We start from the raw sequence: 25,720 nt of genomic DNA, 5'->3' as shown, positions 1-25,720 counted from the left end.
GCTGAATTTTCTACAGGGTGATTGCTTTGTAGCTGAACTCTCTACATGGTGGTTTCTTTGTAGCTGAACTCTCTACAAGGTAATTTCTTCTAGCTGATCTCTCTACAGGGTGATTTGTTTGTAGCTGAATTCTGTACAGGTGATTTGTTAGCTCTTTACAGAATGGTTTCTTTGTAGCTGAGCTATCTACAAGGTAACTTCTTCTAGCTGAACTCTCTAAATGGTGGTTTGTTTGTAGCTGAACTCTCTACAAGGTGACTTCTTCTAGCTGATCTTTCTACAGTGTGAATTGTGTGTAGCTGAACTATCTACAAGGTAGCATTTTCTAGCTGACCTCTCTTCAGGGTGATTTATTTGTAGCTGAACTCTCTACAAGATAACTTCTTCTAGCTGATCTCTCTACAGGGTGATTTGTTTGTAGCTGAATTCTGTACAGGTGATTTGTTTGCAGCTGAGCTCTTTACAGATTGGTTTCTTTGTAGCTGAACTCTCTACAAGATAACTTCTTCTAGCTGAACTCTCTACATGGTGGTTTGTTTGTAGCTGAACTCTCTACAAGGTGACTTCTTCTACCTGGTCTTTCTACAGTGTGATTTGTTTGTAGCTGAACTATCTACAAGGTAACATCTTCTAGCTGATCTCTCTACAGGGTGATTGATTTGTAGCTGAACTATCTACAAGACAATTTCTTCTAGCTGATCTCTCTACAGGGTGATTTGTTTGTAGCTGAATTCTGTACAGGTGATTTGTTTGCAGCTGAGCTCTTTACAGAATGGTCTCTTTGTAGCTGACTCTCCACAAGCTAACTTCTTCTAGCTGAACTCTCTACATGGTGGTTTGTTTGTAGCTGAACTCTCTACAAGTTGACTTCTTCTAGCTGATCTTTCTACAGTGTGATTTGTTTGTAGCTGTACTATCTACAAGGTAACATTTTCTAGCTGATCTCTCTTCAGGGTGATTTATTTGTAGCTGAACTCTCTACAAGATAACTTCTTCTAGCTGATCTCTCTACAGGGTGATTTGTTTGTAGTTGAATTCTGTACAGGTGATTTGTTTGCAGCTGAGCTCTTTACAGAATGGTTTCTTTGTAGCTGAACTCTCTACAAGTTAACTTCTTCTAGCTGAACTCTCTACATGTTGGTTTGTTTGTAGCTGAACTCTCTACAAGGTGACTTATTCTAGCCGATCTTTCTACAAGGTGATTTGTTTGTTAAGTAGCTGAACTCTCTACAGGTGGTTTGTTTGCAGCTGAACTCTCCACATGATGGTTTCTTTGTAGCTGAACTCTCTATAAGGTAACTTCTTCTTGCTGATCTCTCTACAGGGTGATTTGTTTGTAGCTGAATTCGTTATATAGGTGATTTGTTTGCAGCTGAACTATCTACAAGGTAACATCTTCTAACTGCTCTCTCTACAGGGTGAATTGTTTGTAGCTAAACTCTCTATAGGGTTATCTGTTTGTAATTGAACTCTCTACAGGATGGTTTCTTTGTAGCTGCTCTCTCTATGGGGTGACTTGTTTCTAGCTGATCTCTCTACAGGGTGAACTTGTTTCTGGCTGAACTATCTACAGATGATTTGTTTGCAGCTGAACTCTCTACAAGGTGATTTCTTCTAGCTGATCTCTCTACAGGGTGATCTGTTCGTAGCTGAACTTTGTACAGGGTGATTTGCTTGCAGCTGAACTCTTTATATGATGGTTTCTTTGTAGCTGAGCTCTGTACAAGGTAACTTCTTCTAGCTAATCTCTCTATAGTGTGACTTGTTTGTAGCTGAAATATCTGCAGGGTGATTTGTTTGTAGTTGAACTCTCTACAAGGTGATCCTTCTAGCTGATCTCTCTACAGGATGACTTTTTCTAGCTGAACTCTCTACAGGGTGATCTGTTCATAGCTGCACTCTCTACAGGGTGGTTCCTTTGTGACTAAACTCTCTATAAGGTGATGTCTTTTAGCTGATCTCTCTACTGGATGACTAATTGTTTCTAGTTGATCTCTCTATAGAGTTATAACTTTCTCTATAGAGTTATAGCATGTTTGTATAGCTGAGCTCTTTACAGAGTGGTGTTTTTGATTGGTTGCTGAACTCTCCAGCTACACAATGACTTGTTTGTACTATGGAGTGACTTGTTTGTAGCTGAAGTCTCTATAGAGTGACTTACTTGTAGCTGAACATTGCATAAAGTAACTTGTTTGTGGCTAATCTAGATGAACTCTCTACTGGGTAGCTATTTTGTAGCTGAACCCTTTACGCAGTGACTTGTTTGTAGTTGAATTCTCTACAGAGTGACTTGTTGTCTCTACAAGGTGACTTTTTTATAGCTGAATTCTCTTCAGTGTGACTTATAATGTTCTGAATCTCTACAGCAACATATTTGTAGCTGAACTCTCTACAGGGTGACTTGCTTGTAGCTGAATTGTCTATACGATTAACTGTTTGTAGCTGAACTCCCTACAGAATAACTTGCAATGTCATATAATTCTGTAATGGAGTAAGTTATATACGTAGCTGAATGCTCTATTAGGGTGACTGTTCTATTAGAGTATCTCGATCTCGCATATGCTACACGTATTGTATTGTATTGTATTAATGCTTTACAGTGACCAGCACTGAAGTAGTTGACTTTGGAATCATAACTCAATAGTTTGTAATCCGATTCTTCTGTACTACTGCAAGGAATTTCTATGATAATTATTCCAGCTACACACCGATTTTCAGCTCACTGCTCTAAGCGGTTTGCCTGGTAGGCGTGAAAACTGATAGTTTTTTTATTCATAAAAATCGATCGCGTAATTGTGACACAGGTTGGGTTTTGTGTCATATCTCGATGGCCTTTAACTGGATTCCTTTCAAACCACAAAAAGGCACTCCTACGATAGTTACTCCATCTACATAGCAATTTTCAGCTCATTCCTTTAAGCGGATTACCCTGTGGGCGTGACAGACCTTCGACCTTATTTTACGCAAATACTTGGTCATAACTCCGTGAATGTGCAACGGATTCCTACCAAACTTGGTACTGAGATTCGCCTTAATGAGCCCTTTAAGTGTACCAAATTTCAGCCCGATTGGAGCATGCATTCGCGTTTTATGGCGGATTTTGCAAAGTGTGCGAAAAGAAGAAGAAAAAAACGAAGAAAAAAACCCCTAACCTTGACCGCTCGTATCTCGGAAATGGCTTTAGCGATTTTCTTCAAATTTGGAATGTAGACTTCCCTACCTAGCCGGCACTTCTGTAGCAACTTTGGTTTCAATCAGATAAGGAATCACGGAGCTACAAAGGTGTGAAAATCATGTTTACTTTCTTCCTGTAAATATACTCACGTTGAGGTGCGCCGGCTTCTTGGGCCGCACGACACACTACCGTGTGTCTTGATATATATATATATATATGTACCACTCTGCGTGGGCAGTTCAAAGGCACCACCAGTGCCATAATTTGTATATTGCACTGCTGCAGACTGCAGCGAGTGCATTATAATTTATAACGCACTGGCAGGGCCGCCCACAGGGGGGGGCAACTGGGGCATTTTGCCCCGGGCTCCAGCCTGAAAGGGGCCCCAGGATGCCCCATGAAGGGTTCCCTGAATACCTGTTAAAAAGATCGATATACTCTAATAGAGCAGTCAGATCTAAATACTCTAATAGAGCAGTCACAGTATTCTTCAGAGGAGCAGTGTAGCAAGCTTATAGATAAGGAGATATGGTTGGTGATGGGCAGTTATTGTCATTTCCAGCAGGTTGTGACCTTTTTTTTTTTTTTTTTTTTTTTGGTCTTCACCTTACAACTTGGGTGAAGGGCCCCACTTTAACTCTTTGCCCTGGGCCCCTTAATTTCTCTGGGCGGCCCTGCGCACTGGTTGCGGTTTTGTAGACCACAACGAGTGCATTATACGTTATAATGCACCGACCGCAGTGTAATATACAGATATTACACTGGCTGCGGTTTTGTGCAGCATAGCACAAGTGCCGGTGGCCAAGACCACTACAACACCTCACCTAATAGGTGGAAAGACACTTTACAGATCACTCGAATTCTTTTATAGCCTGACATGTAAAGGTCGATTGTGGGCCATAACGTCACCGATAGGTATAATGTTTACAAGCAGCCAATGGCGATCAAAAAAGCCAACGCGGGTGGCAACAACTCTAGTCTACATTTATATAAACGTACTTATACACCTTACTAGTCTGGTGCCATCTTAGCCCAGATTAAACTGTAGTCTACTTCGACAATGGCTCAATAAAACAAATAATACTAACCTTTACGTTCGATTGTAGTAACCAATTTTGTCATGCCACCAGATTCGAGTTTAGCCAGTGTGAATAGTAAGAATTAGACTAGTATCGTTTCAGATCTGAATTCTGTGGCTACATGGTTAGGGAGCTCACGTTTGTGTTTAAATGTTGATAAATCTAGTTGTATGCTCATTGGTAGCCGTCAGAGGGTGGCAGGTCAGACCCTTTCTGTCTCAATTGGGGGTAGTGTGTTGTCTCGGGTGCATTCTGTTCGGTATCTTGGAGTATTAATTGACTCTGCGTTGTCTTGGAACTTGCATATTTGTAATATGTTGTCTAGATTTGATCAAGGCTTGCTTCAAGTATTCGGTTTGGGTCTCTGCCACCTGCAGTGTTGTGTGTATTATGTTCAGGATTTGTGATGCCACTTTTTGATTACTGTGATGTTATCTGGACTCCATCTACGGCAAAACAGACTTGTATGATTGAAAGGATTCATTCCAAATTTATGCATAAGCTGCCGTCATCTTTCAGTTCCAAGTTTCAATTTACATTGACTGAACGTCGCCGTTTTCATACAGCTATTCAGATTTTTAAATCTTTACATCGAATTTCTCCTCCTTATTTACATGATATATTTCAGTTTTTGAAGGATGTTACTGGTCATCTTAGTCGTAAGGTTAATCGTTTATTTGTTCCTACAGTGTTTATCAACTATGGCAAGCGAACTTTTTTTTCTACTAAGGAACTGTTTTATGGAACAACCTTAAGTCCACTGTTACTGGGGCTGCCACTTTGTTGTCATTTCGTAATTATTATCTTAATTCTTAATTCCAGTGTAATTTTGTCTATGTATCCTTAGTTGTGTATGTATGTTTGTTTGTTTTTCTGTATATTATTAGTTATTGTATGTGTCTATTGTATGTTTGTTCAGGGCTCCACTGAAAATCAGTTTTACTGAGTGGACTCCCTGCTTAAAAATTACAATTACAATTACAGTAGTTTAATAGTTAGGTTTTGTTTACTTAAACCGTCTATTTAGCTGCTTTTTTTCGCTCGAGAGAATCACTATGGCAATTAGTCTGGTGCTTAATCTATATGGCACGCTGGCATGCTGAGCACTACATGATGAGAGTCGAACAGCGAATGCAGGTTAGTGATATAACCCATAGCGTACTAGCTTTCAATATCTCAGGTGGCTGTAGTACTGCAGGGGGGACGTAATCACAACGTCCGGCTTGGTTACCTACAATCAATGTTAGAAACTTGGCCTTTATAAGTGTTACAGCTGTCTTGTGAGACTCTCCCCACCTATTAGGTGAGTGGTACATAACAGTTATACAACGTACACTCGTGCTCTGCCTGTATAAACGCACTTGCCTGACGGCCTGACGGCCCTCAGGCTCATGCGTTTATATCAGGCAGAGCACTCGTGGCCGTTGTATAACTATATAATATATATATATATATATATAAGGTGATTTGTTTGTAGATAAACTCTCTACAGGGTGATTTGTTGGTAGCTGAACTTTCTAGAGGGTGACCTGTTTGTAGCTGAACTCTCTACTGGGTAACATGTCTGTAGGTGAACTCTCTACAGGCGACTTGTTTGTAGCTACATTCTCTACAGGGTGACTTGTTTGTAGCCGAATTCTCTACCAGGTGACTAGCTTGTAGCCGAACTCTCTACAGGTAACACATTTCTAGCTAAATTCTCTATATACTAGATGCATGTGCCGAACTCTCTACAGTCTGGCTTATTTGTAATTGAACTCTCCACAGGGTGATTGGTTTGTAGCTAAACTTTCTACAGTGTTACTTTTTTGTGTCTGAATTTTCTACTGGATGACTTGTTTGTAGCTGAACTCTCTACTGATTATATGTAGTTGAACTCTTTACAGGATGGCTGTAGTTAAACTCTCCACAGAATGAGTTGTTTGTAGCTCAACTCTCTAGTGGGTGACTTGTTTGTCTGACCAGATGAATGCATGGTATATAACTGAACTCTCATGGGTTAGATGAACTCCTGATAGTGTGATTGTTTGTAGCTGAACTCTCCATTCAGGCAGCATCCAGTTTATCTACAGCATATACAGTTGCTGGTAGCTATGAAGTCCTGTGCTTTTTACTTCAACAACAAAAAACAGCAACAAATGAATAACAACTGTCATTATTGTAATAATAGAACATAATGAAGTAACTATATAATTTATGTAAGTAAGTTGAACTGCATACAACCTGAATGCTCTAATAGGGTGACTGTACTATTACAGTATCTTGACTGCGCATTGCTACACGTAGCTGGATCTTGCATTATAACTCGGTGGCTTTTACTCCGATTCTTGTATACTATACCATGGACTTTCTGTGACTTTCTATGATAATTACTCCATCTACATACTGGTTATCAGCTCACTCTTCTAAGCAGTTTACCTGGTAGGCGTGAAAGCTAATATTTTTTTATTCATGACACTTGATCACTTAATTGTGACACAGGTTGGGTTTTGTGTCATATCTCCATGGTCTTTATCTCGATTCCTTTCAAACCACAAACAGGCACTCCTATGATGGTTACTCCATCTACATAGCAATTTTCAACTCATTACTCCAAGTGGTTTACCCTGTGGACGTGACAGACCTTTGTCCTTATTTTACATGATTAATCGGTCATAACTCCATGAATTTTCATTGGACTTGGTATTGAGATCCGCTTAATGAGCCCTTTATATTTGCCAAATTTCAGCTCAATTGGAGCACACATTGGTGTCTTATGGAAGATTTGCAAAGTGTTCGAAAAGAAGTAGAAGAAAATATGAAGAAATTAAAATGAAATTTTGGCCGCTCGTATCTCGGAAATGGCCGAGGCAATTTTCTGCAAAATATGTATGTAGACCCCCTTCATGGTGGGCACTTCTGTAGCAAATTTGGTTCCAATCAGATAAGAGATCACAGAGCTACATATTGTGAAAATCACGTTTTCTTTTTTCCTGTCATTATACTCGCAATGTGGCACACCAGCTTTTTGGGCCACACAACACACTACAGTATGTCTTGATTTAAAAATTTGTGACAGAGCAGCATATATTTGAAATTGCACTGCCGGTGGTTCAGTTTCATATCAACATATACAGGTGTCATTGGCATAATTACAAGGATACAAAAGCAGTTTTGGAGAGTTACAAGACCACTTACACAAAAGTGTTGAGCTTACAAAAGGAGAATGCAGTTTTTTTTGTTGATTTTCATTTAAATTCTTGCTTCATCTCACCTCAAAACGCTTAAACTACTGAGTATATATCCGCACAAACCATTACGTACATAATTATGTATCTTAAGCTACATGTGTATATCTTTATACTTCTCTTACCACATCTCAATTTCTGGACACAACCAGCTGATTTATCAGGCTCAATCAAGCTATCCATCATATCACACAATTCTACTATATTATCACTACTTCCATTATAACATAATTTGACTAAAAGGAAAGTGACAATCTTCTCATTGACTAGCTGGACTTCACATGATGATGATATCATAGTACCCAGTTGTTGGTGATCATCATTTGATAATTTGGATGAGCTTTTCAATTTAACCAGTGTAGATTGGTAATCATCAGGTAAACAATTACATAACAGAGAAAAGTGTTCATCGAGTATTGTCTGCTCTGTAATAAAGAAATGTCTATATCATATACACACGTATTTAACATCTATCTGGTACAGCAGTAACTTCTGTGATTTTCTAATATGCAAAAAGTTCATTGCCTCATCCAAGTAGTGATAGCAATACATGTACCATTTTTACACCTCACTTTAATAAAAGAAAAGAAGTACAAAGTCCACGTTGCATTGCTACCAGTGTTCAAGAATGCATTTACATGAAATGGAGGTACAGTGAAATCTGTCAATCAGGACACTTGAAAGAGAGGACATCTGCATAATCTGGACACTTTGTAATGGTTCAAAATTATCCTTTTGCATGTAAACTGACCTGGAAAATCAGGACACCTTGATATGATAATCAGGACACTTTTGGTCAGTCCCAAGAAAACTGGCTTTACTTGGCTGTATGACTATGTCTTGATATATCCAACTGGCTGGTCACGTATGTGTAGAGTTGTAATTTTTGTAACTTGAGTAAGAATAATTACAAGAAATGGTAGCAGTATATTGACTATACCTCTCCTATATAGGAGCAATTTTTTAGGTATAATACAGTGAAACCTGCATGTGTTGAGGACAACCGGAAATGTATGTATTACACCTGGAAAATGCCATTTTCACACAATTGTAACCCTGAACAATTTTTGCTGCAAACTTCCTCAAGGTAGAGCAACTCTGTTTCAAATTCAAGTTAAATCTGTACAGTAGCCATTAAGATACATGCCTATAAAGTTTGTCTCGCTTTCTTGCTATTTTCTTCATTCTACTCTTTTCTTTTGTGTAACACTGCCATAACTCATGCATGCGTTAGACAGCTTACTTCACAGTAAGGGCATTTATAGACAAATGACAAATTGTGTTACAGATGAAATAAGGAACAGGCGAGTTAGGCATGATTTTTGAAAAATCAAAATATGTGATTCATTGTCATGCGTACAGGGCAAAGCTTGATAGGACAATTAATCAGCCTGTACATACATGGGGTGGCAACCTTTGCAGTGCAAATGATTTGTGAGAAATCAAATAAATGGCCATAGACTTATAATGGAAAAACCAGTGATGTGTAAAGTGCGTGGATAAATACAAGACAAATCACCTAAAGAGAATGAGCTGAATATTGACATACAGATTAGCCAGAACTTCATCTAGGCATACAGCTCACTACTGCGATTGGGAAAAGCAGCCAGCAAAAGCAGACCACTCAATCCTGGGTGATCTTGACAGTGAAATTTAATGGTGTGTTCATGTAGCTTACTGTTGGTGGTGAAAAATCAAACCTGCTGTCATGGGTGATTAGACCAGATTTCCAAACATTATTAGGGCTGAGCTATACTGCCATGCACTTTAGTATCATGAATGATACTAAAGCCACTATTTCCGACACTGAATACTTCACAATACTTACAAATAAGTCAATCATAGTGATGCTACATAGTGTATTGCTCAGCATTTCTGCATAAGTCCATGGGTAAGTAGAATTTGAGGAAACCGGGAAAGGGATGGGAATGGGAATGACCCACAGAAAATGCCTCATCATACTGTTGAATATTTAAAATATTTGTGGGTTCAAAGTAGCTAGTAGCTAACTTTCAATATTGATGACTTTGCTAGTCTATACAGCTATAGCCCATCAATTCACAGGCCATCAATGCAGGTCCCCGGTGGGATAGTTAACATACATTCATGACTGCTCTATTAAAGTATTTTATTGCAGGTGATTGTTCTATTAGAGTGTTTTTATTGTTAAGCAAAACAAATATCCAAACAATGCTGCAAAGAAACATGTGCTATAAAATCCAACTCATATATTATTGTTTGATGACCTTTATCAGGCATTTTACGTGGGTTGCTCTCATTCCCACTTTCCGTTCCCATTGAATTCTATTTACCATATATAATATAAATGATAGCAAACTAGCCACTGTCATCCTGGTTTACAGCAAAAGTTATTATAACACATGCTTTGAGGTTATGTTATAGTATTCACACTTCTTTGCAGGGGTAACCAGGCAGGTGGGCTTTATAGGATTCTTAGTCAAGTACTGCCTAATAAAATTAATTGATTTATAGATGACAATAATGTACAGGTACAGTATCATGATAGTTAATAAAAATGTTGCAATATCAATACCTTCAAAATCACTAAAATGATAATAATATCATTCAGCTCTACATATTACATGTTATAGTTGTAACACACCCATGAGGATTATATCTGGTTTGTAAACACGACACCCAAGGCAAGGGTGGAGTTGTTAACAAATCAGATACAAACTGAATGGGTGTGCTCTAACTGATTCGTGGTATGGGGCGTGTGCAGATCAAAGGCACCCATTTGTAACATGGAAGGAACAAGAAAGCAGGGATAATATTGGCTACTGCTGAGTACTGCGTACAACAAACAATTTTACTCACTAATAACATCATGATGGTTAGTTAATTTATTGTTAGCTAGTTACTTCATTGGTGTCATATTACCCATGCACAAGTGCAAGGTGTAGATCGATGCCAATCACTCCAGCCATTGCACTATCTCATATCATTTAGATGGTGTAGCCAAAGTGTCTGATATTCATTGTTGAGTGGTGCAGTGCTATAATAATCTTGGTTAGCTTAATTTATTGGTTAATATCATACCTGTTTCACTGCCCGTACAAAAGTCTCAATAGTAGCAGTGAAATTTATCCCGTATTTCACTGACAGCAGTGGAAAAGTTGTAATTGCAATTTCATTGGCTAGAATTTATGTTAACAATGTAGTGCCAATTAGTGTTGACGCGTGTTTAGTACATAGTGACAAATTTCGTACATAGCAACGTTAATGCACAGCATGCGTATATGCAGCGAGTGTGGTATTAAAAGGGAATAGCATGGGTAGCATTCGCCTCGTGAAATTTATCCCCATTTCCAATACAACACTAGTGGTATTTATCCCAAATTTCACTGCTACCCATGCTATTACTAGTACAAACAAACCAGTGGTACACAGATACCAACTCAGCCCAGCGGTTGGACTGCTTCCCACTCATTCAGATGAGTGCAGTGTTGTGTGTTTAATTGTTCCAGAGCGATTTAACTCCTTGCTGTATTAGCCAAATTCATTGCTTTGTTTTGTGACTTCCTGTGTTGGTCTGGTATTTGGTTTCATTTGATGTCTTTGAACTAATTAGTGGCCAGAATGTGTGGCCATGTTACAATTAATTTTGTAAACCAGTTTACAACTGATTTGTAGCACTGACAGCAGCCTTTGATCTGCCCACATACCATACTACAAGCATTTATATTAACCACTGCACTTATTATTTCATACAAAAACACATACATTCATATAATCATAAGCACATACATTATGCATATGATTAATACAAAGTACACTTTATTACATGTAATTCACAAAGTTTATATTTACCTGAAAAACTAAGAAGAAATGGCATCTCAAAATTTGGTCTCAGAATGTGGAGTGTTTTCTCTGTAATTGGCACTGCATCTGTATAAAAGGAAAATCAAGTAACATCACACAAAAGATGATAAACACTCTTATGCAGTTGTTTAATATTCTTTATCTACCATGATAAAGTAATAAGTATATACAAATGACTTATAAGTACTATAGTGCGCAATTTGCAACTGTAAAAGTCTGCAGTGGTCTCCAAAAGTACTAGGAGAAAGTCATAAAATCAAAGGTAGCACCCAGACAAACATAGTAATATTGTTAACTCCATCATTCTCTAACATTAATACAAGCAGATTTGCATAATGTACTAATAGAATAGAATACTGCAATCACTGTACCATATACGATACTGCTCAAATGCAATGTCATCTAACAAGAGTGCAAGTGATTAAAAACTCACTAGTTAAAGGGTCTGGTGCCCATTTCGCTCTTGACTATTCATCCCGTTTCATTTGGGATGAATACTCGTGAGCAAAATGGATGCCACACCCTTTAAGCAGCAAGTTTTTGAATCGCTCACACTCTCACAAGACTGTTTTGCAAGATATGCCTTTATGAAACCAGATGTGTGAATTCACAAAAGTTTTGCATGATTTTAGTTTATTTTATTTTAAATCCAGTTTTCTGTATTGTGCAGGTATAAAGCCAACAAAACACTCAATTAGAACTGAAAATTGTGCATTCAAAGTACAATTCATTTTAGGCTTGTACCAATTATGTTGGCATAATTTGAGTATAATGGGATAGCAACAGTATCAAGCATTATGCCAGCATAATAGAAAATTTTGTGAAGTTTAGTTAAAAGCCAAATGTGACCGGATGTGTGAAAAGGGGTCTTACAGCTTTTCCAAGTTTGACAAGTCATAACTCATCATGTGTTTAACCCATTGTCTTAAAATTACATCCAGGAATATTGGTATATATGTTAGGAGTATAAGTTCAGACTGGTACCATACACACATGTCAAGTTATGGATTTCCAAATACATGCAATTGGAAAGGCTATAAGACCCCTTGGCCACAAATGAGCAATATATGCTCTAACAAAACAGCAAAACATTAACATTACATTTCATATCAAGAAAACAATGCTCTTATCAGGGGTGGTTTTAGGGGGGTTTCTGAGGTTTCCAGAAACCCCCTCTGAAATAGAGTGCACCCCTACGATAGGCCTGCGCCTATTATGCCGGCATAATCTTGAGAATAATAGGTCACCAATTTGTGAGAATAATTCCAGAATAATAGGATGGTTACAGGCATAATTTTAGAATAATCGGATGACCATGAGAATAATCGGTGGAATTAGAGGGCATGTCTCTTCTTGATTATCTAGAAGAAAGAGTTAAGCTAAAGCTGACAGGAGTGCTGGCTGAAAGCAGCTGAAAAGCGTCTAAAAGATCGATATACTCTAATAGAACGCTCAAATACTCTAATAGAGCAGTCAGATCATTTCATATGTTAACAATCTGCAGCCAGCTGCAGTATCAGGGATTTAATTGCATGATTATCTGCAATTCTGAACCTTGTACATCTTTCTTCAAGTGTTGGAGCATTATTATCTACCTAACTTAGTAGCTACAGCGTATTATTATAATAATTAAATACACTTGAAGTACTGTAGATAGCTATTCTAAGTCTGCTGTAACTATTATGGATAGAAAAATGATGTGTAAGGTGGAATGCTTCATACATGGCTATTAATAATTCTACTTATAACAGCATCTTGAAAACTAAGCGACTAGCCACAGAATGAGAATAATTATGGAATAATAGGCTGGATACAAGAATAACAAAAAGAATAATAGGAGAATTTTTTGGGAAATTCTAGAAAGAATAATAGGTAAAATTTTGAGCATAATAGGCTCAGGCCTACCCTACGATTCGTCTGGGTGAAAAAAATTACAAGCAGTTATACATACTGTATTATATTATGGCTTTTTCTATTGGCTAAACTTCATACTTTTGCCTTTGAAATCACCTTCACAGTGTTCACAAACCACGTAGTGACTTTTTTTTATCTTCAACTTGCAGCTAGGCTGATGTTGCAATTCCAGAGAACCAGAAACCCCCTCTGAAAATTTCTAGATCCGCCCTGCTTAAATTTACTGTTTCTTGGTCACAATAAAATCGTGATACTCTAATAGAGCAGTCACTTACTCTAACATACACTGTAACAGTCAGAAAATGCTGATATAGTCTAACAAAACAGTCAGCTCTCCAGCATAACCTTGATTTTGAAATCATGAGCATAATAGACTAATATTTCACACTGCTCAATGTATAATAAGCTATAAAGTCATAAAAATCTGAGAAAGTAGACAAATTTTATGTGCCTGTGTGTTCTTTCTATGTAGGCCCAGTCACAATTCTACACTAAGTGGTGTGTATTGGTGGATACCCTCAAAGTATGACAGTTTCCAGTATTTTCCTTAACTTTTAAACCAAGCAAGCACCCCAGATTAAATTTCCAGATAAATGGTTAGAGGAAATTTGTGTCGCTTACAAGTTTGTCTGCACATATATACATCTGATCATGAGTAGTGAGATGATGTAGATTGGCAATTATATTGTTTATGTACATACAGTATAATTATGCATGTAGACCACTCACGAGTATTAGTGGTCACAAGTCTACATCTTCTTCTACCAATAACCTGGTGATGACTAATAATAGACTTGTTGTCCCCTGCACCATCTAATGGTCCATCATCAAAACATCGGATTACATTACTCTCCACTGCGCAGTTGTCAAGTTGATTACCACTGAGTGCTGCATAACTTTTTTCTATCATACAGTGAAAAGATCAACAGCACATAATTATCAATGTTGTGAACAAACTATGCAAAAGCTCATGAACATATTTATACATTATTTAAGATGTCTGATTCCTAGGCATAAGGTATTTAAAATACACATTAAAATAAAGTTAACATATAGTTGTAGGTTGTAGTACAAAGATAGCATGAATCATTTACGGTCATACTACAAAGCTTTTACAGTAGTAGTGCATGGGAGTAGCTGTAGCATATCAAAATAATATAGTAGGGAGTATATCGTAGTTAGGCTGCTAGCACAGTTACAAAGTCTACTTGAAGTGCAAGTATGATTAATTTGTTTCAATGGCTTTTAATTATTCCACACATGCATTTAGCATGCAACAACTGCACATGTATGTATGTAGCTACTGTGCATACCTATTCTAATTCACTTCTGTTTATAAGTACATATGGTGTAACTAGCTATAACTTAAGTATAATTGCAAATTTATAGGGACGCATCAATTATATCAGAATAATTCCAGGAATAATAGTTAGTGGAAAGAAATGGGGAATATTCCGGTATAATTGGATGAGTTCTAGGAATAATTAGTGGACGATTATAAATTTTTCTTGTAGTGCGATGCAAAAATCTTTTGGATACAACACTGAAACAGTGCAAGCATAAAAATGGTTGAAAAGATCAAGATACTCTAATAGAGCAGCCAACTTCAAGTCCATAATTCTAATATAACAGTCACTTATGTAAAACTCTAACTACCGTATAGTAAAAAACTTTGGCGGTAAAAAAGTGAGACAAAACCTCTCTGCCGAAAAAATTGGTGGAAAAAACTTTGGCGATTAAAATAATATTCGGCAAAGATTTTACTGCCAAAATTTTTACTGTACGGTACGAAAGGATATTAAATGACAAGGTGTCAACTCATCAGTTAAGTAGTGTAGTAAGTGTATAGGTAGCTAGCGTTGTTGTGTAGCAGTACTTTTGTAGCTACCGATCTAATGACGTGGTAGCAAAGGCGCGTGATTCGCTATCTCCTGCGATGCAGAGAGCGACCGTATTTACTTTTCCAGTGAACTCCAGTAGCAGAGATTATCACGTATATCAAAGTATTTGGCCAAATCCATCGCAAGACGATAAACTAGCTGACGCAAGTGAACGGGAAGCCGGTCGGAAATTCTATCCCAAGGAGTGCTTACACTGAACAGTGGGACAAATTCCTAAGAAGATCTCCAAAATCAGCTCGATCTTTATTGTGTGGTGGTACGAGCTGGCCTTCATTTCAAGTTCTAGGTACTCAATGTGCTGGTGTGATAATCTAAAATAATTAGCGAAAAAAACTTTGGCGAATTGAACGCTATTCGCCAAATTCGTCAAAGTTTTTTACCACCAAAGTTTTTTTATTATACGGTAATATGTTTTTTTTGCACAAATTCCTGGAATAATTTTGGGGAATAATAGGTAAATTTAAAAAGAATTGCCAGAAAGATATAATTGGAAGCTTAATAAGCATAATAGACTTCTGCCCACATATTTATATCAACTTTTGAACAGCTACTGTGACAGAAGAATAAACAAGCCAGCATCATGAAACTGCACAGGGATATACCCAGGAAGATTTCAAGGGGTTTTAGGAAAACCTTTTGGAATTTATACATTACTTTAAACATTGAGCGACTGAAACTTCAGGTTTCCGGTATCTGGAATCTATCATAAAACAGTACACATTTTAAACCTTTGTATTAGTTAAGTAATACTGTAGTTTCTCACACATGCAATAGCAATACTTGTAACATTGTTCTGACCAATAATTTTGCTATAATGATCAAGATACTCTAATAAAACAGTCAGGTAATGTAAACTACTCCAATATAATTATCACTTTGTGGTAGGAAACCCCTTTTCAAAATTCCTGTGTATATCCCTGGTGTACCTCAATCCAGGATAAAGATATTAATTTTGCACTATAATTAAAGCATCTATGAAACAGACTGAAAGAGCATAACCAAAGTAATAACCAGTTATTTAGTGGACCATAAAGTAATACACTGAAGAGAATCATTCTGCTTGTCACTCTGCTTTATTTGCATACAGAAATTTATTTAGTAAGACACTAAGCCATTGGTAGCAGTCTGATATCAACCTTACTTACAGCTGACAACAACTGATACACCGATTAGTACACATTCGCAAATGAAATAAACTTTAAGAATCTAAATAAACATAGTTGTATTGGTTATCAATAAAAATTTTACAACACAACTTCTGAAGTAATATGCAAATAATTCTTAATACGTACATATGATGCCTGCAATAACTCTAGGAGTTGACAATCCCCACCAACGTTGAAACTGGGTTGGGTCATCTGGGCAAACCAGGTTACATTTTGTCAGGGTTATCCAGGTATGACCCACTTTAAAAATTATCCGGGTCTGACCCAGACTGGATCATGTGTGAGGAAAATTAATTAGTTGGATGATACGAAAGTGTTAAAATGCATCGTAGTCAAGTTCTGATGCAGCACATCTATCTGTTATCCATTTATCTGTTATATTACAGTCTGCAGGTATGCACGAATCCATACTTATGCCTACAGTCTTTTTTGGAGCCATGCCCACTAATCGATTGTTTCTGTATGAGATACAGTGTAGTCTTGCAGTAGACCAGCTTCTTTGAGCCATGACTTTTATCTTGGAAATTTGTCATACTGCTTGTACTAGCCATGCACAAAGCCACACCCACTTGCAGTACTATTTGCAAACTTACGTGGAATCATGCCCACTGACTACCATCGTTAATTATAGACCTTACCTGTTTAGTTTTCATATAGCTACCCTTGTGCTTAATGTGATAGTCGAGTACTCAAAATGTAGCTCTTCAGCACATGCCTCACTTTTAGTTAATGCAGGTCATGGGTCTAACCCAGATTTCTTTCCAGGTCAGCGGGTTATCTGGGTCAGTAATAGTGACCAGTTTCAACGCTGATCCCCACAACAAATGTGACCGGATCTGCAAAAAGGGGTCTTAAAACCTTTCCAAAATTCCAAGTTTGATGAGTCATAACTCATCATTTGTTTAACCTACTGTCTTAAAATTATATTCAAGAATACTGCTAGCTACAGTATTTTAGGAGTGTAAAGTGACCAAATTTCAGGATAGCACCATACTCACAAGTCAAGTTATAGATTGCCAAGTACATGCAATTGAAAGGCTGTAAAACCCCTTTTTGCAGATCCAGTCACAGATAAACAAATAATATGTGAGATACTATTATTTCTGTATGTACACCGTACTTGGAATCTGATGAGCTGTCATGTCATTATCCAAGTAGTGACTGCTGTGAAATTCTGTGAAAGTAGTTGCACTAGTACATTCTAAAATTGTAATGAAGTATGAATCCAAGCAGTTAAACAAGAAATGAATGATGATATTACAGCATATAGCTCTACGGAAAATCCCTACATTGGTATGTCACAGGGCTGTGATAACCTTCCATACAACAGTTGGGGTTTATAGTGGGAATTTGACATGCTGGTTTGCCCTACTATTTGGAATTTGACACTGAGGTGTGTCAAATCCCAACCAAAGCCCCATATATGCCCATATAGGGGGGAGGGGGAAGTATACTGATAAGTGCATAAGATGCTTCTACAATGGTTTTTAGAGGCAATATTTTTGGGGGTGTCCATCAGTTTAAGGGGGGTTCTTACTATATATTATTACTAAATAAGCACACACCTGTCTTTAGTTTATCAGTAAGATCAGTCATTACTGATATCATGCTGAACAAGTAACAGAAATGTTTGTAATCTCTTGTAGTGTCTAACTGAACTAGTAGAAGATTGATAATCCTCTGACATCTAATTCTTGAGCTTTCTTCATTGACAATAAAACTCTCCACTTCACTAGGAATTTCTGTATGCTGCTTAAGAATTTTGATGGTCAGTTTACAGTTAGGTATTAAACTCTGATATAACAAGTTGTAGTATCTGATCAGAAATGAAAACTCTATAAAAGATAATAATACTACAACTAGTAAATTATAATTATTGTTACCTAACCAGGTTTTCTCATAATCACATCAATTGCTTGTGGTCCATACAAACAGTATGGCTTCATCACTACTTGTTCACCAGTTGGATGGTTAGTGGGTCTGCCATACACATTCTTACCCATATCTGCAGCATGACAAAGTTACTGACAAATATATAACGGTGCATAAAAATAAATCTATATTATTAATAACGCAAATTTCACAGAAATACAATCCATCAATGCAAAAAAGAAAAGAAACCAAGCTACACATTACAACTATATGTTTATTGACACTCCTAACGTTTTCAGAAAATCTCAATCACTGCACAAATAAGGTGAACCCATGCAATGACAATTTACGCCAAGAATAAACAGAATTAGGAAAGGAATAAACAAACTCAGAGAAGGATAAAAGGCTTACAATGCACAGATTACATTTACATTAATATTTAAATTGTAAAAAGGTACATTTGCACCTAATGTTTTTAACCAATATTAGGGATCTCATAATAGTTATAGATCTTTTTTACCATGCATCATAATATTGCAAACATAGGGAAGCCATTACGTGCTATCACAAATCAACATCCCTAATACATCATGATATTGTATTAGAATGTACAGTAGGCTGCCAAAAAGTTTGCATTTTGCAATTGTAATTATGCTGTAGTAGCGTAATTACAAAAGTGTAATTACGAATTAGGCTCTATTGGTAATTATGAATATATTGTAAATATGGCTGGTGAAAAACCACTTTTTTGCATAATTACAGTCAAAATGTAATTACAGTACAAATATGCGTAATTACTTAGTAATAACACCGCAATTACAATTATTAAACATAAACTTATTTTGCAACCTACTGTATAATATATAGACACCCAAAAAGTATATCATTACTTTTATTACTATATACTACTATAATGATAGTATATCTTAATATTTGTTGAAAACTATAATTATATAACGATACAACTTACTATAAGAATCATCATCCATATCACCGTGATGGCTTACAGTATCTTCCGCACCACCATCCATGATAGTGTACTATTGACCTGTTAATAACAAAGCATGCTATGTATCTTCAAGAATATATATATAATGGGAGAGGCCATTATATACTCTTGGTATCATGCATTATTAACTGTAGGTTAAGCCACACGAACTGAAATTATTACATCCTATTCCCAACCATGTTTCTGTTGTGCTTGCCACATCAATAGGTTTTATACCGTAGTTTAGTAATATTAGAGTACCCTAAGTATGTTGATTGTATCTCAGCACATAGTTCAGTTATGTTGTGAATAAAAATCAAATACCAGTACATCTATTTGAATATTAATTAACAAGATGGTAAAATTAAATTTAAATTGCTCCAATTTTTTATTGAAGCCCTGCATGTTTTTGACAAATTAGATACTAAATAGTAATTAAATGTTTACTATTTATTCTTGGTACACGTAGCTGTCAGTATTTATTCACTTAATAACAAGGCTTTAGCACATGGTCAGGCCAGTCAGGCCAAATTTGCAGATATCGAGGGATCCGATACAGAGTCAATTATTACTGCCTGACATAGGCCATTTGTCAGGCAAATATCATGCATGGCCGACCATACTGGAACCTGCGCATGCCTGACAAAATGTCAGATTAAAATAGAAGGAAGTTAGACAGTTTTATAGTGAAGCATTGTCAATCAATTAGACAACAATGATTGTATTATTATAGGATGAGTCACTCTATTCTATCAATGTATCGTAAGGATTTCTGACGAATTGTGTAAAACAGTAGCATATCAATGTCAGGTAATGCTTTAGGTTGCTTGACATTTTCATTGGGATTTGAAAAAAATATATAATTGTCTCTGACCCGATAGATATGTATATACTACCAATGTATCATTTCATACAGAAAACTGACAACATTAAATAAATTATTATTACTACAATCTAGCACACAGACTAGTGCTACTAAATTGGCTGTTCAGGCTGCTGGCATGAAGTATCACTACATTGTCATGTGATCCACATGAGTGGGTGATGACTTGTGACTGTGTGACTTTAAATTCAAATATATTTTCTTTTCTTTCACTCCCAGACATGCTCCCATAATTGGTGATATGCTTTTTGGGTGTTTCTAAGTAAGTTTGGCAAGAAAACTGTACTCACTCCACTAGTAAGGATCACATGAATGTATGGCAAATTCAGCTGCTGAAAATTACTCTAGATGCCACCTTGATACCCGTAAATTTCAAAATATTTCCTTGTGGGACATGCCATCAACCCCCCTAGAAAGAGCTGTTTTTTGCAATTTCAAGCCTCCTTGCAACTCCATTGTCATTAGCATTTCACTTTTAAAAAGGTAATACACTATTTTTAGTAGCTGTCACCTCCCCTGTTGTGTAAGAAATGGAGGGCCCGACTACTCCTTAATCATCTGCATGCTAAAGCTCTGAAAAAGTATTCATTTATTCTGTGAATATTATTCCACTAAGAATCCGTGAGAAGGCTTAATTAAAGCCTGTGAATACTGGGAGTCAGAAACATGAAAAGGCAGAAACATATCTCTATCCCAGACCTAGTGGTGACTTGATCCTCAGCAACAAGCAGTCTGTAGGCATATGCCAAAGGAGGCATAACAGCTGAGATCATATATCACATGCATAAAGCTATGGTCAAGGAATGCTCATGTATAGAATATTCATTACCATTACAGAATCCCCTAAGAGTGTCATATGGACTCTGCACACTCAGCAATTTTTATTACATTATAGAAAGCTTCAGAGCAATTGGTGATTTAGCCTCCTTGTGGGCTTGTTAATGAAGAGGTGTAAAAAGTATAAAGTGGCAAACAGATGTACCAGGGAACAATAAGTATGCCAGAAACGCACTTGTATTTAAAATAGTAGGCATTTACTGTAACATGCTCACTTTTCTTTTGAACCTTTAGTGTGATGATGATGGAGTGGCAATGTCTCTGACCTAACCTATGACAACAATCAGCTACTGATAATAATCAAATATTTTCAGTGAATTATATATTGTGAAGTTATTTCACCTAAGAAATCCAACACGTTATCTCCTCATTTGATAAATAACTTGCTTGACTGCTCTGTATCCTGAGATAGTATTTGGTACAGGTTTACTGTAATTTAAAACTACAAAAATTACGGTCACATATCATTGTACGAAAATAGAAAAGATCAATTGCACATTAATTGTCAGGATCACACATGGGTCAAGCAATTGTGTTTATAAGCACTTAAAGCATTTCTTTTCAAGTGCTTATAAATCCACTTTATAAGGACTTTTAGCACTAAGACTGCCAGAGTCTTTGCAATTAACATTTAACAACCAAAAGGTGCAAGCAGATAAAGTAGCACTAAGCACTCTAAGAGTTCTTGCATTAGCAGCTCTGGAGTGCTGCGGGACAGTCTTCAGGCTTAAGAGTTGTAGATTAAAGGATTAAACATTCTAACAGTTAAAGTTTGTTTGCCGTAACAAATGCTTAAGACACTAGGGTTCAGAATTATTTTGTTACTTAATTTCAAATAATTTATATCAAGCACTTTTATAGTGCTTCATTTGAAAATTGAAGCATTTGTGTTTGTGCTTAAGCATTTTTACAAGTGCTTGAGAAGTGCATCAACCATTTGACCTACTTAAATGCTTTACCCAGGTCTTATATACATACATTCCTGCATAACATAGTCATTTACAACTTGCACATTATAACTTTAATTACTATCACTCCTAAACATTTTGAACTTCAGCTTGGATCAGAACCTGGACTCACTGTAAACTTGCTACTGTTAGCCTGATAATATTATAAAGATGTTATTCCAGCTTGTTATATCTGACCTCAACCTTTGTGATTGCTATATACTATGCCAAATAGTGGGTTGTACACTCTTTATCTTATGTACAGTTACCGATAGTATTTTGTTGAGTGGAGTATTACATAATCATTATACAAAGACTTGGCTTTTTGAGAGCCATGCACCTTCATTCTCACAACTTGCCTGTTTTGACACAGATTTCATCAAATGCATGAAATAACAGGGCATGGTCAGGAATGCATACACAATATTCATGGCCATGGAAGAATTCTGTAGGAGTACTAGTGTCACATGAATACTAGTATCACAAAACTAAAAACCCAGAGCAATAATCCTTAGTAGGAAAAGTGTATTATAGAAGGTACAGTTTGTTACGGGTAACCACACAACAATTTAAGCTTAATAATATTATTTTTACTTCTAGCATTGTAGCTATGTACGTCTCAGTATTGACCAGTTCCAGTTGCTTTCCTGATTGTCTTTACAATGTCTCCACATGCAATACTTAGAACATAGCAGTATAGATGTAGGCTGGTGCATTAACCACTAATTAGCATAGAAAAGAAGATGATTGGCACTATACTGACTATTAGCTACTGAGCAGGAATTTAACAGATACCACACATCACTTAAAATCTTAATGGAAATTTATAATATCTACGTCAGATTGCAATGCTGGATTAGAGTGTAAAACAGGCTGTAGCTAATTTCATTGTTTACTCGCGTACTTAGTAAAATTTCTACTGCACGTACTGCACTGTAGCAGAATCGAAGTTACAAGAAAAATTAATATGTTGTACAGCACTTACACCTGTCCCATGTTCTAGTTGTACGTACAGTACAACAACAATACAATAAAGTGACCTCATTTACATTGTCCTAAAGAGAAATTGGTTTGATAGCCACAATACAGATCCTTTCCATGCTGGCCCGGACTTATCGATTAGAGAGGATGAGACAAGGTTCTGAAACGGATGTACGTACCAGGATCAAGAGACCAGGTTTCCGCAAAAACTTAGGTATCTACAGATCTGAGAACAAAATAACTAGCTAGCACTGATCAATAATAACGAGTGCAGTGAGCTAGTTTTTATCTAACTAGTGCCAACGCGTTACCGGGATAGCTAGCTACTCTCGTACATTATGAATTGTATTGCATTCATGATCATCTGCTTTGCCAGTTTGTTACTGGAGGAACCGACAACACACTGGAAGAGCTGTGCTATAATGAGATGTTAATTACGACCCTGGGAGCCCGCAATAACTGTGACTTAATTACAATCAGATTGTGTACCTTCAGCAACTTCTTCAGCTCAGGCCTTTGCCGACTGAAGGAAACCCGACGAGGAAACCAATCAAATTAGCTATTCAGTGCTTCCTGCTATCTGATAACTACAACGAAATCTCCACAAACATGAAGACAGACATAAACTGAACATACCAATAGGGCTGGCGGCTGAGTGTGTAGGGAAGCCAAAAGCGAGGTCAGAGGGAAAGTCCGTGCAAGAGTTCCTAGAATTGTAGTCTGGCAGGAGCCCGCCTTACTACATACGTACGAGGGTCCGGCGCCGCCACACGAGGGGGTCGGACAATAGGGCCGCATCAGTTTTAGTGTATAGTTTTAAATACGTGTACATCCAGCCATAGATAATATATACCTTACCCGGGATTGGAAACCGGAGTAAATTCAATACAAAATGCGAGAGCCGTCAGCATTGCAATAATCAACACCTTACCTTTGATCGGTATGGATTCATCTGGCACAGGAAAAACCAAGAGAAAGGGCAGATAAGCCTTCTAGGAGCGGAGATGAAAAGGATTTCTTATTATGATAAGAGTTATACTGTTGTTTTACTGGTGTATGATCGTCTAAATTTCGAGAACGAATCTCGTAGAACGCGTTTTGTGCAAAAATGATTATTAGATCGCACCCTCGTGGTTCGGGGTTCTGAGAGCACGATAGAAACGTTCTTTTTCCATGTAAATGGTACTGATTGAAAGCTAAGACGTTAGCATATCCATTCATGTAAGCCAAAACCTTTAGTTCCGCCGTTCTGTGGTGAAATGACAGCATGAACTGCGAAGTAAGAATTTTTGCAGTACCACAGTTCGGGGTTCACAGGCCTTTTTATAGACGTTTTTAGCTAACTTTCTGACGTGTTTCCAGTAATTCATACATATACAAATCAATGAGAATGCCTTTGAAAGCTATTTTCTTGTACTGTTGTAGTGAAATATTCGATTCTTTGAAGCACATGCAAGTATTTCAAGTTAGCTACAACTACACATTTTACAATGATTACTATTCCCACTCTACAAATGACAGGAGAGGTCATAGAAAGCTTAGGCTTAGCAGTAAAAGCACTTTCAGCCTAAACCCAAGGGTTTGCCAGTATCCATCCCACTGAGAGGTGTGTCATTATACTGAAGAACGGTGTCTCTGCTGTTGTCGCCTATATCTATGTCCTTGATATTGAGTCTTTAGAAAGGTTGCATGCAGTGTAGAGTGAAGCGATGTATTGTCATCCCTTAAGGTATTATATAATGTGTATGCATATACTTTGTTTCCTACAGGGTGGATTGTGGATTGATACGATCCAAAAACTAATTTTCTATATTTTTGAAGTTAAGATGATGGACCATTAAGGAACATTTTTGTGGATGCACATTATAATGCAAAACAGAAATTTTGAAACATTCAGCTAGCATTAGAAGACAAACTGTACTGAAGTTGCTCCTACAGAAACATTCCCTTTGTGTGAATATAGTTACTAGACTTCAATTTTTATTTGTACCAGTATTTATATCAATGTATTGCTGTAATCACAAAGTAATATAGCATTGTGAACAATTACTTATGGATGTTTCGTATTTTCTTACATTATACATGCTATTGTAAAGTCTCTTATGTAAGCTTTTTAGTACTGTTTTGGTTGATTTCAACCCAGAAGCTTGCAATGAAAATCCGAGTCCACGAATTGATATGCATGGTTAGACTATTTCTTTGAGCAGTGTTCTCTCTCACCTTCTAATTTTCGTACATAGATGTCTACAAACATAGCCAGCAGCATAACATTTAGAGCATTGCCTTCACAATGTGGTATAACTGGCTTGGCAATTTTAAATCAAAACTGAAACTGGAGCTGTTTTCAGCAGCAAAACACCAGCCATCTAGCAAACAGGCTCTGTGTCACTTCTTTTTATTTCTATTGCCTCTGTGGACTTAATAAAAGCATCATCCTCAAAAGTGTCTTCTGCCTTGGCACCTGTAATGAATGAAAGAACCAGAGACAGTATTCCATTCCGGCAGTCATCTATCACTACTGATATCAGACAAAACACTTAATGATGGTTTACAAACCAGTATTAAGCTACTTAATACTATAGTACTTATTCCTATCAATTATTTAACAACGACAACGGACTGTCACTGTCATTCCCAGCAGTTGTTTTCTTCATTTCTAGCGCGAGTTCTTTTCGTTCCATCTTAAATAACACGGAGTTACGTTAGCTATACTAAGTTAGCTCTTTGCAATGCTGAGTGAATCTGTTGATTGGTGTTAATTGCCTCTGTTTCCAATCCCGGGTAGACTATGATCCAGCCAACTGAGTGACTCATTATAAGCTTTCCCTCCTTTCTTTGTATTAAGGAGTGTGCGATATCAGGATTTTTATTTCGATATGTTATCGATACGATATTGGGGTAAATATC

General features: G+C 37.0%; 1 protein-coding gene across 1 annotated transcript in view; it reads right to left on the bottom strand.

Annotated features, from left to right (window-relative positions):
- LOC136246466 (uncharacterized) overlaps nucleotides 1-23,522 on the bottom strand; it is an 83,973-nt gene extending 60,451 nt beyond the window's left edge. Inside the window, exons 1-9 of the mRNA XM_066037940.1 lie at nucleotides 23,450-23,522; nucleotides 23,303-23,400; nucleotides 19,148-19,225; nucleotides 18,194-18,310; nucleotides 17,871-18,140; nucleotides 17,426-17,506; nucleotides 13,968-14,141; nucleotides 11,313-11,390; nucleotides 7,607-7,906 (exon numbers count right to left, since the gene is read on the bottom strand). Coding sequence (XP_065894012.1) covers nucleotides 7,607-7,906; nucleotides 11,313-11,390; nucleotides 13,968-14,141; nucleotides 17,426-17,506; nucleotides 17,871-18,140; nucleotides 18,194-18,310; nucleotides 19,148-19,208 — 1,081 coding nt within the window. The 5' untranslated portion in view covers nucleotides 19,209-19,225; nucleotides 23,303-23,400; nucleotides 23,450-23,522. The remainder of the gene's footprint in view (nucleotides 1-7,606; nucleotides 7,907-11,312; nucleotides 11,391-13,967; nucleotides 14,142-17,425; nucleotides 17,507-17,870; nucleotides 18,141-18,193; nucleotides 18,311-19,147; nucleotides 19,226-23,302; nucleotides 23,401-23,449) is intronic.
- Between the last annotated feature and the right edge of the window lie 2,198 nt (nucleotides 23,523-25,720).

The sequence above is a fragment of the Dysidea avara genome, chromosome 2 (genome assembly GCF_963678975.1).
Source record: "Dysidea avara chromosome 2, odDysAvar1.4, whole genome shotgun sequence".
Classification (NCBI taxonomy): Eukaryota; Metazoa; Porifera; class Demospongiae; order Dictyoceratida; family Dysideidae; genus Dysidea; species Dysidea avara.
The sequence above is the reverse complement of the archived record's forward strand: the minus strand, read 5'-3'. Positions and strand labels throughout refer to the sequence as shown.